This window comes from Phascolarctos cinereus, unplaced genomic scaffold (genome assembly GCF_003287225.1).
Source record: "Phascolarctos cinereus isolate Bilbo 61053 unplaced genomic scaffold, phaCin_HiC Scaffold_2;HRSCAF=192, whole genome shotgun sequence".
In the NCBI taxonomy this organism is placed as follows: domain Eukaryota; kingdom Metazoa; phylum Chordata; class Mammalia; order Diprotodontia; family Phascolarctidae; genus Phascolarctos; species Phascolarctos cinereus.
In genome coordinates this window covers 330,206,915-330,222,856 of record NW_027555625.1, presented here as the reverse complement: position 1 = coordinate 330,222,856, position 15,942 = coordinate 330,206,915, and the positions used below count along the sequence as shown (strand labels likewise).

Here is a 15,942-nt window from a genome sequence, read left to right as displayed (position 1 = left end):
AGTGATGATGATGGCTACAGGTTGAAGATGTGATCAGGGGACCACTTCAGGGAAGCATTTAGAGTAGATGAAACAGGGGTGCGGGAGGAAGTGATGCAGGAATAGAGAAGAAGCTGATGGACCTACAATATGCATTCATTCATTCAATAAGCATTTATTAAGCACCTATTTTCCATTGTGCTAGGCCCTGGAGATACAAAGACAAAAAAACAAAACAGCCCTTGACCTCAGGAAGTTTGAGTTTAATTGCAGCCCAACAGAAGTATCTCTGACTCTGTGCTCATTCCTATTAAACCTAAGCCAACATGAAGGCTTGATTGCATGACTCTCAGCTCAATCTCAACCCAAACTCTTCCTCCATCTTCTTCTCACTTCAACTCCATTTTCTCTCCTCCTCTCCCCAAATTCCTTCCTTTCAATGTAAGTATGGGACTTTATCCCACCATTGGGACTTTCACCTTTACCCTAAATCTATTTGGGTCTTTAAATTAGAATTGTTCTGCTTAGCTCTAGAGGACCAAATAAGAAGATGGAAGATGCAGAGGGGCAAATTAGTCTGAATGTCAGGGAAACAACAACAAAACACCTTCCTAATTTTATAACCTATCTCAAAATAGAATGGGCTACCTTGGTAGAGGGCAATCTAGATGACCACTTGTTGGGATACTTGTTTAGGAACGTCTTGGACTCAATCGCTCCTAACATGCCTTCTAACTCTGATCTTATTCTTCCATGTCTTTGACTTAACAGAAACTTGGCTTCTCTTAGACACTGACATATCGTTGCTCCGTAGGGACCTCACCTTCTCCCAGTCACACTGACTCAGTTTTACCTTCACAACATCTCTTGCAACCCTTTGTCTTCACCCATGTAACTACCACCCAGTTTAGTCCCTCTCCCTTAGATGACCAAAACCCCTCCTAATTGGCCTCCCTCTCTCAGGTCTCTCAGCATTCCAGTCCATCCTATACACTGATGCCAAATTTAATTTTCCACAAATACAGATCTGACCATGTGGCTCCCCTGCTCAATCAACTCTGATGGCTCCCTATCGCCTGTAGGACAAAAATATAAACCTCTTTGTTTAGCTTTGAAAACCCTACTCAACCTAGCTTCCAATTATCTTTCCAGCCTCAATGGATACTACTCCCCCTCCTGTACTCTGGAATCCAACTAAATGGGCTTTTTCTCTCTTCCTCACATACAACAATCCATTTTCCATTTCTATGCCTTTTCACTAGCCATCCCACATGTCCATAATTCACTCCTTCTTTACCTCTGCTTCATAGATGTGCCCTCTTACTTTAAGACACAGCTCAAAAACTATCTTCTATGTGAAATTTTTCTTGATCCCTCCAAATGCTAGTGTCCCCCAAACTACTTTATATTTAATGATTTTGTATTTACTCATTTTACATTTATTTAGTATTTACACACACACACACACACACACATATACTTATATCTGTTTGGTATATACTCATATGTACCTGTTGTCTCCCCCATTAGAATATAAGCTCCTTGAAGGTTGCCTTGTTTCTTTCTTTCATTTTTAGTATTTGCATCCCCATCACTTAGATTCAGTGCCCTGGTAGGAACTTAATACTTGTTGATTGATTAGGTGTCCACACGTGAGACCACCTCCCTCACCCTCAGACCTGTGAGGGCTTGAATTTTGACTCTGTTCATTCTCTGACCGCAGTCTCATCTCACCTGCCACCTCTCCCATAATCACTCAACCAAATTCTACTGGTTTTTTCTTTGCTGCATCTATAGGACTGATTCCTTTTTGGCCATTCCTACTGCCCTGCTAGTCTTGTCTCTGATCTTGAGTTACTGAAAAGTAGCTGTTCTCCCCGTGGGTCCAGTCTTTCCTCTTTTAGTAACGTCAGCACGCTCCTGTCAGGTTACTTTTTGTCTAAAATGCCACTTTGACCAAGATTAGGAGGGAAGCAGAAAATTAGGAAAGAATTTTAATAACCAGTGTCTCTGATAAGGGCCTCATTTCTAAAATATATAGAGAAGTAAGTCATATTTATAAGAAGACAAGTCATTCCCTGATTGATAAATGGTCAAAGGATATGAACAGGCAGTTTTCAGATGAAGAAATTAAAGCTATGTATAGTCATATGAAAATACTCTAAATCACTATTGATTAGAGAAATGCAAATCAAAACAACTCTGAGGTACCACATCACACCTATCAGATTGGCCAACATGACAAAACAGGAAAATGATAAATATTGGAGAAGATGTGGGAAAATTGGAACACTAATGAATTGGTGGCATTGTGATTTGATCCAACCATTTTGGTTTTTTTTTTCTTTTGGCTAGGCAATGGGGTTAAGTGACTTGCCCAGGGTCACACAGCTAGTATGTGTTATGTGTCTGAGGCCGGATTTGAACTCAGGTCCTCCTGAATCCAGGGCTGGTACTCTATCCACTGCGCCATCTAGCTGCCCCCCTGATCCAACCATTTTGGAGAGCAATTTGGAACTATGCCCAAAGGGTTATAAAAATGCACATACCCTTTGACCCAGCAATAGCACTTCTAAGGCTGTATCCCAAAGAGATCATAAAAATGGGATAAGGACCTGCATGTACAAAAATATTTATAGCAGCTCTTTCTGTGGTGGCAAAGAATTGGAAATCGAGGAGATGCCTATCAATTGGGGAATGGCTTGAGCAAGTTGTGGTATATGAATGTAATGGAATACTATTGTGTAATAAGAAATGAAAAACCTGGAAAGACTTGTATGGACTGATGCTGAGTGAATTGAGCAGAACCAGGAAAACATTGTACATAGTTACAACCACGTTGTGTGATGACTAACTTTGGTAGACTTAGCCTTTCTCAGCAATGCAAGTATCTAAGACATCTCCAAAAGCCTCATGATGGAAAATGCTATCCACATCCAGAGAAAGATCTATAGAGTTTGAATGCAGATTGATGCATACTATTTGCTATTTTTTTTCTTCTGTTTTGTTTCCTCTTTCATGTGTCCTCCTATTGGTTCTAATTCTTCTTTACAACACGACTAATGCGAAAATATGTTTAATAGGAATGTATATGTAGAGCCTATACCAGATTGCACATCGTTTTAGGGAGGGAGGGAGGAAGGGAGGGGGAGAAAATTTAAAACTCAAAAGCTTATGGAAGTGAATGTTGAAAACTAAAAATAAATTAATTTTTAAAAAATGTCACTTTGTTCAAGTCTCTGCCTCATTTGATGACTTATTCACTGAACAAACATTTACTGAGTGCCTAACTCTGTCCAAGGCTTTGTGCTACTGGATAAGGATATGGTGATGATAAAGATACAAGGCTTACCCTTAAAGAATTTACTATCATAGAGGGGAGATAAGAAAAGAACACAAATAGGTAATTAAGATAAGTCCCATTGTGATAACCACATCAGAGAGGTCCTTCTGCACCTCTATGCCAGTCAGTGGTTCTCAAAGTTTTCAAACTCAGGATCCCTTTATGCTCTTAAAGATTACTGAGGACCTCAAAGAGCTTTTGTTGATTTCAGTAATATCTATTGATATTTGCCACATTGGAAATTTAACTCATTTATTAACTGGTCATTTAAAAATTTTATTAACTCATTACATAGCAATAAATCCATTCTGTTGTATAAATAACATATTTTTATGAAAAATGTATTTCCCCAAACCAAAAAATTAGTGAGATAAGTAGCATTGTTTATGCCCATTTTTATAGACCTCTCTAATACTGGCTTAGGTTTAACAGGAATGAGCATGAAGTCAGAGACACTTCTGGACTAGAAAACAACTGGATTCTCCTATCTCCTCCTGCAATCTGTTGCAATACATTAAGTTGAAGTATATGAAGAGAATTCAGTCTCAAATAGATATGTTGCTGGAAGGAGGAAGAGTATTTTAACAGGCAAATAACAGTATAATTCTGAAGACAGTTTTGACCTTGAGAACCCTCTGAATAGGTCTCAGGAACCCTCGGGAGTCCATGAACCACACTTTGAGAACTACTGTACTATAAGAAGAGAGAGGAAAGTGAAGACAACTTCTGACTGATGAGACCAGGGAAGGTTTCATGGAGGAGAGGACATTTGGGTTAGTCCTTGGAAAATGGGTAAGATTTCAGCAGGTGAAGACTGGGGATGGAAGATAGGGAATAGAAAAGTGGGAGGAAGGAGAATCCTAGAAGGAGGGGAATAGAATGCAACTGATGTATTTAAGACTGTCAAATTATCCAATTTGGTTGAAGCAGTTCAGTGAATGAAGGAAAGTAGTGAGAAATAAGACTTGAAAAGCAGGTTGAGGCTAGACCATAGAAGGCCCCCAGGCTTAAGAGTTTGGGGCTTTTTATGACATACAATGACAAGCCATCGAAGGTTATAATACCCTGCAACATAGCAAACCTGTAACCAATTTGTATCCATATCTTCCCCCTACCAACTAGGTGACATAGAGGTCAAGACTTGAGTTCAAATGTGACCTCAGATACTTGATAGCAGTGTGACCCTGAGCAAGTTATTTAATCTCTGCTGCCTCAGTTTCTTCAACTGTAAAATCAGGATAATAATAGAACAACCTCTCTCCCAGGGTTGTTGTGAGGAAAAACTGAGATATTATTTGTAAAGTGCTCTTCAAACCTTAAAGCACTACATAAATGCTAGCTATTACTATTAGTACTATTGTTATTAATATTGTGGTTCCCGGGTGGTAAACTCCATAAAGGCAGAAACCATATGATTAAGAGAGATCAGAAGGTCACAGATGCCATGCTTTATTCATCTTTGTGTCTCTCCAGGTGACCAACACAGGGTCCTGGATGTAACAGAAACTCAGGAAACATTTCTTGAGTGAATGAACAAATGAATAGTGTTAATGTTAATGTCTAATGCTTTTAGTAGGTCTTTATCCGTTTTTTGTATTTATATGTATTGTAAAGTAGCCACTAGAGGGCAACCGTGTACACAAGCTATTCCATTTAAAGTGAAACTGATTTTCTTTTTCAAGAGCAAGTGTTAAGGTTAGGGTTAGGTTGCAGGAATTACAAGATCAATGAGACAGAGGTCTAGGGGGCCCTAAAGGTCATCTAGTCCAACCCCAACATTTTACAGATGAGGAAACCGAGGCCCAGTTTCAGCACTCTTTCCATTATAACAAGAGAATCACAGAACATCAGCCTGGAAGGGCCACTAGAGGATCTAGGCAACCCTCTCAGGTGGGAAACTGAGGCCCAGAGTGGGGAGAGGATTGAACCAGGATCCCACATCCCGGTGTCACAGTGTATGGAGAAATGGGTCTAGAGTCAGGAAGACCTGGGTTTTAATCCTACCTCAGACATGAGCTGTATGGCCCTGGGCAAGTTACATCTCAATCAGCTTTGGTTTCCTAATGTGAAAGGGGGACAATAATAGCCCCTACCTCACCAGGTTGTTGTAAGGATCACATAAGATCACATTGGTAAAGCACTTAGCCCAGTGCCTGGCACAGTAGGTGGTTAATAAATGTTTGCTCCCTTCTCTTCCCCTTCTCTAGTGGCAGACCTAGGGATAGGAGTGAGGTTAAGATACAGATACACCATGCTACCTTCCTAGCTCAATGACTGAGTTTCTTTCTGTGTGTATGTCTTCTTTACAAGGTGCTGAAGGGGACAGGTACAGTCAGGGTTGACTATGGTTGTGCCTGCAGGTCTTTAGACACTGACATGAGGCTCCTTCTGCTCCTAGGCTATATCCACTTCCTAGTCCTACCCCAAACAGCCTGCTTTTCTCTGGGTCAGAAATCTACCCAGACTTTTAGCTAGCATAGCATTTATACTGTGCTTTGAGGTTCACAAAGGACTTTGCTACTTTATCTGATCTGATCCTCACAACATTTATGATACCCATTTTACAGATGAGGAAACTAAGGCTGAGACAGGGTCACTGACTAGTCCAGGGCTCCATGGCTAGTGCATGTCTAACATGGGATTCAAACTCAGGCCTTCTGACTCTTAAGGCCAATGCTCTATCCACTGTGGCACCTTGCTGCCTCCCAGAGTATTTGAGCTGGAAAGGCCCTCATAAATCATCTAATTCAACCCTTTACTTTATAGATGTGAAAACTGAGACCCAAAGAATTACCTGACAAAGGGCATAAAGTAAATGAGTTGCAGACTAAAATCCAGGTGTCTCGATGCCTAGCTAGTCCAAGGCTCTTTCATTGCATCATGCCTGGGATACAGAGCCTTGTGACACATAGACATAGAGGTCAATATGGCCCTAGGATGCCTTGCTCCCATGGAACAAGTCGAAGTGATGGTTCCAAGGTCCTTTTCCTAGAACAGGAGCTCAACCTTTTTTTTTTGTACCGTGGAGCCCTTTGGCAGAAACTTATGGTCCCTTTCTGAGAATAATATTATTAAATGCATAAAACAATGTTCATAGAATTACAAAAGAAACCAATTACAGTGAGACATAATAATGATGATGATAGCTAGCATTTATATATGTGTCAGGCACTGTGCTAAGTACTTTGTAAATATTATTTCATTTGATCTTCGCAACAACCCTGGGAAGCAGGTGCTATTCTTACCCCCATTTTACAGATGATGAAACTGAGGCAAAAAGATGTTAAGTGACACAGCTAGTGAGTGCTGAGGCTGGATTTGAACTCAGATCTTCCTGACTCCAGACCCAACACTCTATCCACTGAGTCACCCTGATAATTATCAAAATATTAAAAAGATAAGTTCATAGACACCAAGTTAAAAAAAACCCTTTCCTAGAGAAATCTACAATTCCTATGACAAGGCCTTGTACATAATAGAGACACTAACATTGTTATTTTTGGGAGGGAGGGAGGAGAAACAGGAAGGAATGAATGCCCTCTTACCTTTGTGCTGTCCAAAGAATCTTTATGCACAAAAGCCTGGACAAATTCTTCAGGTCCAATGTGACTCAGCCTTTCCTGGAAAGAGAGGGAGAAGAAGAGCAGCCCCAAGACTCAGGAGCGATACAGCCAAGGGCACTGATGCTGCTGCCACTGTCTGACTCAGAAACCTGTGCGGAGGCCATGCGCCCTGCACCGCCATCCTCTCAACTTCCTGTGTCCAGTCTGATCAGTGTGGAAACAGGAGTTAGGGAAAGCCTCTCATTTACCCTCATGATCTGCCCGGATTAGCCTGGGTCTCATTTACCGTACGCTGGGGGTGGGCGTAAGGCTGGGAAGGAGCAGCCTGTGCTCCCAGTCCAGCTGCCTGCCCACATTTGCACCACCCTGCTGCCCAGACAGACACAGACAGGTTTCTGAGCCGACCAAGGCAATGACCACTTTAGCAAACCTGTTACTTCATCATCGTCATTATCAACAACCACAGATTTATTTTTATAGAGCACTTATATTATATATAATGTATATGTATCATTTATATTTATAGAGCACTTTACATTACAGTGGAGGTTGAATGAACTAGGGGAGGAGGACAGCAGAGGTTGAGATGGCCTACAGCAGATATGTTAAATATGCTGCCACGAGGCTCCTGAATGCAACCAAACCAGATGAAAATATAATTAGGAAAATATTTAACAAAATAAACTTTAAAATACAGTAAAACATAGGGAACATTAAAACTAAGTCGGTATGTGACCAGCAGGGATCCTTACGTACAGATATGTGGCTGCTTTTCTATTTGAGTTCTGACACCACTGGCCTAGAGGGACCAAGCTGGGATGGCCCAATTAGATCAGTTCAGCTGCTGTGACACGTACATTATCTCATTTGAGCCTCATAACAACCTTGTGCGGTAGGTACCCTTTGTGGTAACTCCAGGTATTATTATCCCCATCTTACAGATTAAGAAACTTATGCTCATTCAATTCAAAAAATAAACATTTTGTTTTGTGGTTGTTAAGTCATGTCCTACTCTTTGTGATCCCAACTGGGGTTTTCTTGGTAAAGATACTATAGTGGTTTTGCCATTTCTTTCTCTAGCTCACTTTACTGATGAGAAAATTGAGGCAAACAAGGTTAAATAACTTGCCCATAGCCACACAACTAGTAAGTGTCTGAGGCCATATTTGAACTCAGGTCTTTCTGACTCCAGGCCTGACATTCTATCCACTGTGCCCCCTAGCAGCCCTGAAATATTCATTTTTTTTAAATAATTTTTTTTGTAGGCAATTGGGGTTAAGTGACTTGTCCAGGGTCACACAGCTAGTGTCAAGTGTTTGGTCTGAGGCCGGAGTTGAACTCAGGTCCTCCTGACTTTAGGGCCGGTGCTGTATTCACTGTGCCCCCTAGCTGCCCTGAAATATTTATTGAGCTCCTACTATATACCAGGCACTGTGCTAAGTGCTGGGGATGCAAACAGAGGCAAAAGATAGTGCCTGCCCTCAAGAAGCTTTCAATCTAATGGGAGAGACAACCTGCAAAGAAATAGCACAAAGCAAGCCACATTTGGATAAATAGGAAATTATTAAAATAGGAAAAGCCCTGGAATTAAGAGGGGTTGGAGAAGGCTTCCTATAGAAGGTGGGATTTTAATCGAGACTCAGAGGAAGCCAGGGAGGTGGCAGCAGAGGAAAGAGAGCATTCGTGGTATGAGTAACAGCCTGAGAGAATGTCTTGAGCTAAGAGATGGAACAAGCAGGAGGCCAGTGTCACTGGACCAAAGAGTATGTGTCAAGGAGCAAGGGACAAGAAGATAGGAAAGGTAGAAGGGGACTAGGTTATGAAGGGCTTTGAATGCCAAACACAGCATTTTGTATTTGCTCCTGGAGGTGATAGGAAGCCTACTCAATAAGGAAGAGTGAGGTTAAGGGACTTGCCCCACCGTCACCCAACTAGAAAGCATTGGGGATAGAGTCAGATACAGGCCTCCCTGACTGGGTCTGACTCCTCTTCAGTACCACATGCTGCCCCTTTCTTGCCTATACAGACATATACCTTATCACACATACACACCTACAATTTGCCTTATAGGCCTTTTGTGGCAGAGGCAGTGTTTAATTTGGTCAGTATAATGAAGGGTCTTCGAGATACTAATAAACCTCCACACTTTACTCTGCTGTCAAACAAAACAATGATCGCCAAGTGCCCTGTAATGGCCAGACACTTGAGAAAGTGAACCAGTGTCACTGTGGTCCCCCCAAGAAGGGCTCTGCTCTGGGAGGGACACCTGTCAACATGCCGGTAAGCTGAATAAAAATGGCATTAAACAAGCTCTCTTTCTCAAACTGCACTGGTTCATCATTGGAGGATTAGGGTGTGCACACATATGTAATTGTACATGAGAGTGAGTGTGTGTGTGTGAGAGAGAGAGACAGAGACAGAAAGACAGAGAGAAGGGATGGAGAGAGAAGGGAGAGAGTAAAAAAGAGGGAGAGGGAGAGAGAGGAGAGAGAGAGAGAGAGAGAGAGAGAGAGAGAGAGAGAGAGAGGAGGGGAGGGAGGATGGAGGGAGAGAGAGAGAGAAGATAATTCCTTTGCACAGATAACTGGGCAGACACATGAAATAGTGACCATTCAAATCCTGCCTTTGACACCACTGTGACTGTGGGTAATTTATTCTCCCACCCCCACCCCAGCCTCAGTTTCCTCATCTATAAAATAGGGACAATAGTACCTTTAGTACCCACCTCACAGGGTTGTTTTGAAGTTCAAATGACACAGTGCATGTAAAGCATGTTGTGAAGTTTAAATTCCTTTATACACAATAATTCTTCGTCTCATTATTGATATATCTTGACTCTTAACCTTGGGGAGGGGGACAAAAAACTGATACTGGATGGAGTAACTGAATGGTTTTTCTAGCATGTGTTTTTGCAGATGTCCCTAGGAAGAGAAATGCCCTGGCTGGTGTGATTCTGGGCTTCCAGAAGCCTCTGGTCTGGCTTGGTGTGCACATTTACAGATCTCCAAACCCCACAGAGGCTGAGCACTGGAATGCTTACTGCCTACGGGGAAGGGGACCTCAGGAGGAAACACACTCTTCTCCCCTATGCGGAGTCTAATAACAGCATTTACAGGAATACTGAGGGGCTCAAGATATGTTGGAGTTTAAAACTTAAGACCGAATGTAAGCAATCAGCCTGGTTAAAGCCAAGATTCTGCTGGATTCTTACGGCTGGTCTCTGAATGAAGAGGAGCCTGCTATGAGTGATGTCTCCACTGGAAGAACCTGCTATCCATCCCATTCCCTTCTTCTAGACCAGTGGGGAGGGCTGGAAGGAATCTTAAGGGTCCAAATGAGATAAACCTTAGAGTGCTCTATCGTCATAGTTCAACCCTCTCATTTTACAGAGAAGGAAACTGAGTCTTAGAGAAGGAAAGGAATTTATTCAGGGTCACACATTCAGGGAATGGCAGACCTGAGGCCAGAAACCTGATTGCTTGGAGGTTTGATGAGCCCTTTTGTATGTCTGGTGCAAAATGGATCGAAGGCTAAATTTGTAGAATTGCTACATGAAGAAATCAAGTGGGACCTATAGTATCTCTTCTACTTCTCTGAAATGAAAACTAGACTTTGAAAATAATTCCATTACTTGTTGGTAGATTCAGATTTATTATTATTATTATTATTATTATTGTTGTTGTTGTTATTATCAATCATTAGTACCTAGTATTTACAAAGCACTTGAAGGTTTGCAAAATGCTTTAATATGCTCTCTTATTTGATTCTCACAAAGACCCTGAGGGAGAGTCTATCATTATCCTGATTTTGTAGATGAGCTTACTGAGGCTTACAGTGGTTTAGTGACTTGCCCAGGGTCTTAGCTGAACTCAAGTCTTCTTCACTCCACTCCACTTCAGTCTTCTTCACTTCAACTACACCAGGGGTGGGGAAACCTGTGGCCTGGAGGCCACATGTGACCTTCTAAGTCCTTGGGTGTGGCCTTTTGCTTGAGTCCAAGTTTTACAGAACAAATCCTTTTATTAAGGGGATTTGTCCTGTGAAGTTTGGATTAAGTCAAAAGGCTGCACTTAAGGATCTAGAGAGTCACATGTGGAAGGCCTTAGGTTCCCCACCCTTAAACTAGACCTCCTAGCTGTGCCTCAAAGCCACCATTCCACAGAAACTGAAAAGAGCAATGATTTCACACCCAAGTTGCAGTAAGGGTATATATCTCCCCACCCAGACAGAAAATAATTCCTGGGGCTTGATGCAAACCTTGTGGAAAACTCCCAGGGGGCCAGGGATTCTGCTTACCAGTTCTACATGGGTCAGCTGCTGGGCCAGAGTGTAAGGGTCACTGCAGACACTCAGGATGTCTCGCTGAATTGAGGGAGGAGGCTTCGTCTTAAAAGAGACAAGCTTATCTGAGACAGTGGCATTGATTTTGACTAGACCTTCCTGTCCATGGCTAAGCGTGGCAAGCTTCTGATTCAGTGCCTGCAGGAGTTGATTCATCCTTTTCCAGTAAGCCTGAAGGAAGGAAAGAGAAAGAGAGAGGGGAAAGGGAATAGGGAGGGGAGAAAAGGGAAGGAAGGGAGGAGGAAAGGGATAAAAAGAATGAGAAAGGGGAGAGGAAGAGAAGGAAGAAGCAGAGAGGAGAAAAGGGGAAAACAAGAGATGAAGAAACATACTTTGGCAATCCTAGGATTACGTAATTTTAAAGCTAGAAGGGACCCCAGGGATGATCAGACACTTGAGACAATTTTCTAGCCCTAGAACATTCCTAACTTAGCTCTGAGTCTATCTTCAGCAAAATTGTGGCACAGCAGAAAGTGCATGATACTTAGAGTCCAAAGACCTGATTATTGTGCTAATAGAGGAAACAGAAAGACATCTCTTGGAAATGGGTGAAGAGAATTGGTGGATTCAGAGCACCCTTGAACAAAAATCTCTTAGTAGGAAAGGAGACAATTTTCATCCTGGTGAACTGAAAGCTGTAAGTTCTTTGATTAAAAAAAAAAATGAAACCTAGATACTGACAAGTCCAAAGACCAATGGTGCTACCCTGGAAACCACAACACTGGAATTTGTTTTGTAATGTCTAAGGCAGGGCCCATGGTCCCAGACCACATGCAGTTCCCCAATACTCCTGAGTGAGAGGCCCCAACCAGGTTAAAGTGTAACAGGGAAATATTTAAAAAAATTAATAAAAATCCAATAAAACATAGATAATGTTACCTTTTAAAACTAAGTTAATATACAGGCATGACCCTTCCTTTCTCTTTGAGTTTGACAAAACTGGTCTAAGGCATCTGTTTTTCTTATCTCCGATTTTTTAATTTGCTGGCTTTTTTTTTTTTGGTGACTCCATGGACAGCTCATAGGCAGCAAGCAGACAGTCTCAAGCAGGGATCCAAGAGTCTGCAGCTTCTGCATCCTCCTTTTCGTTAGCCGTGTTGCTATGTGGTCAATCAGCCACCGGAGCTGCTTCCCCCTCAGCAGTTCTTTGAGGTTTCCATGGAGGCTTGCAATTCCCCCAGAAAAGAGGCAAAAAAAAGGGGTCTTGAGGTCGAGCTTCAATCCAGAAGCCCAACATGTAAGCCTTTTTTATTCACTGTCACCATTGTCACCAGGGAGTAGCAGAGTGCTGAGAATAGTTTATCTTCATCAGGCAGCTGCCTGCCCCTGGGCCCCTAAAGAACTCCAGAGCAAGACCAGGACTTATTCATTCACTCATTCATTCATCCCTGAGATGCTTCCTGGTCACCTGCTCAGCTCAGGACCCTGTGCTGGGTTGTACTATAGAGAACACAGAGAGGAAGAAGAGGCAGCATATGGAGCTCATAGACCAGTGAGGAGATGACAGTCATTTGTTCAACATCTAGCAAACACAAAGGAGCCAGTGCAAGGTGCTGGGAATGCAAAGATCTATAAGACATGGTCCTGGGCCTCCAGGAGCTGAATCAGGGAAACAAATGTGGTAAATAAATGTGAAGATGTAAAAAAAATCAATGTAAGACAAATCAGACTATGAAGAGTGAATAAGGAGAGTGTAGGACAGTAGACATAGGGGTCAGCATTGGGGTCAAGAAGACCCAGGTTCAAGACCTGCCTCTGCCATACACTGGCTCTGTGACCCTGGCCAAGTCATTTACCATCTTGGTGCCCCCAGGCAACTGGAAGTTCTACTGAGTTGCCACCCTGCATAGTGAAGGGTATTTCTTTACTATAAGCTCCCTATAATGATGTGATAATCACAGAACTGGGCCAAAAATAAAGGGCATAAAAAGATTATAAAGTGCAGTTAAATCAGCTGAGGGTTGTATAGACCAGTGGTATCAAACTCAGATAGAAACAGATCCCTGCCAGCAGCATATTGACTTAGAAAACCATAAGTTAACATTATCTATGCTGTGTTCCATTAGGAAGACCTGAGTTCAAATCGGACCTCAGACACTAGCTGTGTGACCCTGAGCAAGTCACTTAACCTCTGTTTATCTGAATTCACTGGAGAAGAAAATGACAAACCACTCTAGGACCTTTGCCAAGAAAATTCCATGGACAGCATGTTTGTGCTATTGTCCATGAAGTTACAAAGAGTTGGACATGACTGAACAACTGAACAATAGCAAATTGCATATTTATTTTGTTAATATTTCCCGATAACATTTTAGTCTGATTTGGGATGCATTTGGGAGTTTTGTGGGCTTCTGGTCTAGGCCCTTCAAGGCCTTAATAACCATTTCAGGATCTGTGAGGTTTGCTACCTTCACTTTTGTGTACCTTTGTATAGAAGGCGATTTTTATAGCTGATGACATTTGGCTGGGGGTCAGGGAACCTTGACAAAGGAAGGGATACTTGAGCTGGGCTTTGAAGGATTGAAAAGGTATCAACAAGCTGAAATAGAAGCGGTATTTCAAAGTGTAGGGCACAGCACAAGCAAAAGTGTGGAGGCAGGGGAAGAAGAGAGAAGGGTGTAGAGAGAAGTTTAGGTAGAGAAAAGCATAGATAGAAGGGAAAGCCTGAAAGATTGGGTGGCACCAACTAGTCGATCAGCAAGCAATTATTAAGAGCTTACTATGGAGCAGGCACTGTGCTAAGTGCTGGAAATACAAATACAAGCATAATAAACTTGCCCCTACCCTCAAGGAGCTTACAATCTAATGTGGAAGAAAACACATAAAAGGAAGCTGAAAAGGGAGAGCAACCTGGTGAGAAATGAAGGGATGGTTGGCAGGAATATCCTCCATTTAGGGGGTCCTAGTAGGAGCTGTAATGACAGAGTAAAGGAGGGTCTTGGAGGCAGAGGGTGCTTTAGTTGTGAAAAGTCTAGGGCTGAAGTGATCCAGGATAAATAGGTTGTAGTACCAGGCTGCAAGTGGCTTTGAATGTCCAGAGGATGAGGAATTTGGTCTTTATTCACAAGGCAGTGGAGAACTATTCAATGTTTTTGAGCAGGAACGTGACATTTTCCAGCCTGGCCAAATCAATACCCAATGATAGGAAAGTAAATTGGCAAAGATGACAAAAAGATGGGAATAGTCAATGTTGGAAGGGTTGTGGGAAGACAATTCCATTAGCACATTGTAGATGGAGCTGTGGATCAGGACAACTATTTTGGAAAATAATTTGGAATTATTCAGATAAAGTGACTAAAATGTCCATATCCTATGACCCAGAGATTCCAGTAGTAGGTTCATGCCCCAAGGAATCCATTGATAAGGAGAAAGTCCCCATATATACCAAAATATTTATAGCAACACTATTTGGGATAGCAAGAATTGGAAACACAGTAGATGCCCATTGATTGGGAATGATTAAACAAATTGTGTTACATGAAGGTAATGGAATTTGACTGTGCATGACAAATATGATGAATACAGAGAAGGATGGAAACAGCTACATTAATTGATGAAGAGTGAAGTAGAAAGGCTCCCCAAAAGTATATAGAATGATTACACCAATGTAAATGCAAAGAACAAGCACCCACACACACACACACACACACACACACACACAAGTGAATTAATTGAAAATGACAAAGAACAAGGATGGCTTGAAAAAAGAGATAGAAGACATCTCTCACTCCACCCCTCTGCACAGGTGGGAGGTCCATGAGTGTAGACTTTTTCTATGTATTGATTACTTATGCTGGGTTTTAAAAAACCACTTCTTTTTCTTTTCTTTCAAAATATTATTTGTTATATAGGATGATTCTCTGAAAGGGGGAGGGGGAGGTACACTGGGGAAAATTATGGTGAAATGAAAAAAAGACAACACTTAATTAACACTTATTTTTTTTTTTTGTAATAGCAATAAGGCAGAGATAGAGAACTATGAGCAAAGTGCTATGGTTCTCAGAGGAGCCAGATTTCTTTGAGCTGAGAGGGTCAGAAAGGAATTAATAAAGGCTAATGGCCAAGACTGAGAGCTTCATTCAGAGCAGCACACAGCCCAAGCTCACACTAGTATAGAGCCATAATTAGCAAAAGGTGATTGGGGCTTTGCCCATGATTGCTGAAATGGATGTGGGATAGATGGATGCTTCCTCCCCACAGTGACCACTGTCCCCATATCTTGTCTTGTCTGATAATCCTCTGCTATATAATGCTACTGTCTCCAAGGTACTATCCTTCCAGGACCCACTTTCCTTACTGATTCCCACATGGGTGTAGACCAGAGTCTCTGAGGAACAGGCTACCTTATCTCTGTCCTTTCTGTCACTGTGGCTGTGCCACTGTCACCCACCCCATCTCCCCTTCCCAACCAAATCTGCTCCAGGAACAATAATTGCCGGTGATGACTTTATACTAGTCAAAGGCTTCAAAGATATGGTCATGTGTTGGTTAGTTTGAACTATTTATCTCTTTTTTTATTCGTTGTCATTAAGGATGGCTCTCTGGGAGGCTGACAGGAGAGGGATACAGTGGGAAATGCAGTGATGTAAAACAAAAGATATCAATAACATTTAAGAGGTCACTCAACTGGCTTGGGAAAGGTCAATGACGCAGCTCCTCAGCCCCAGACTCATGATGCTGCCGGTGAAGGCACTAGGGCTGCTCTGGGTCCTGACT

General features: G+C 42.1%; 1 protein-coding gene across 1 annotated transcript in view; it reads right to left on the bottom strand.

The window, feature by feature from the left end:
- The window catches only part of RASGEF1C (RasGEF domain family member 1C), an 83,447-nt gene that overhangs the window by 26,238 nt on the left and 41,267 nt on the right, over window positions 1-15,942 (bottom strand). Inside the window, exons 4-5 of the mRNA XM_020998838.2 lie at window positions 11,182-11,397; window positions 6,868-6,942 (exon numbers count right to left, since the gene is read on the bottom strand). Coding sequence (XP_020854497.1) covers window positions 6,868-6,942; window positions 11,182-11,397 — 291 coding nt within the window. The remainder of the gene's footprint in view (window positions 1-6,867; window positions 6,943-11,181; window positions 11,398-15,942) is intronic.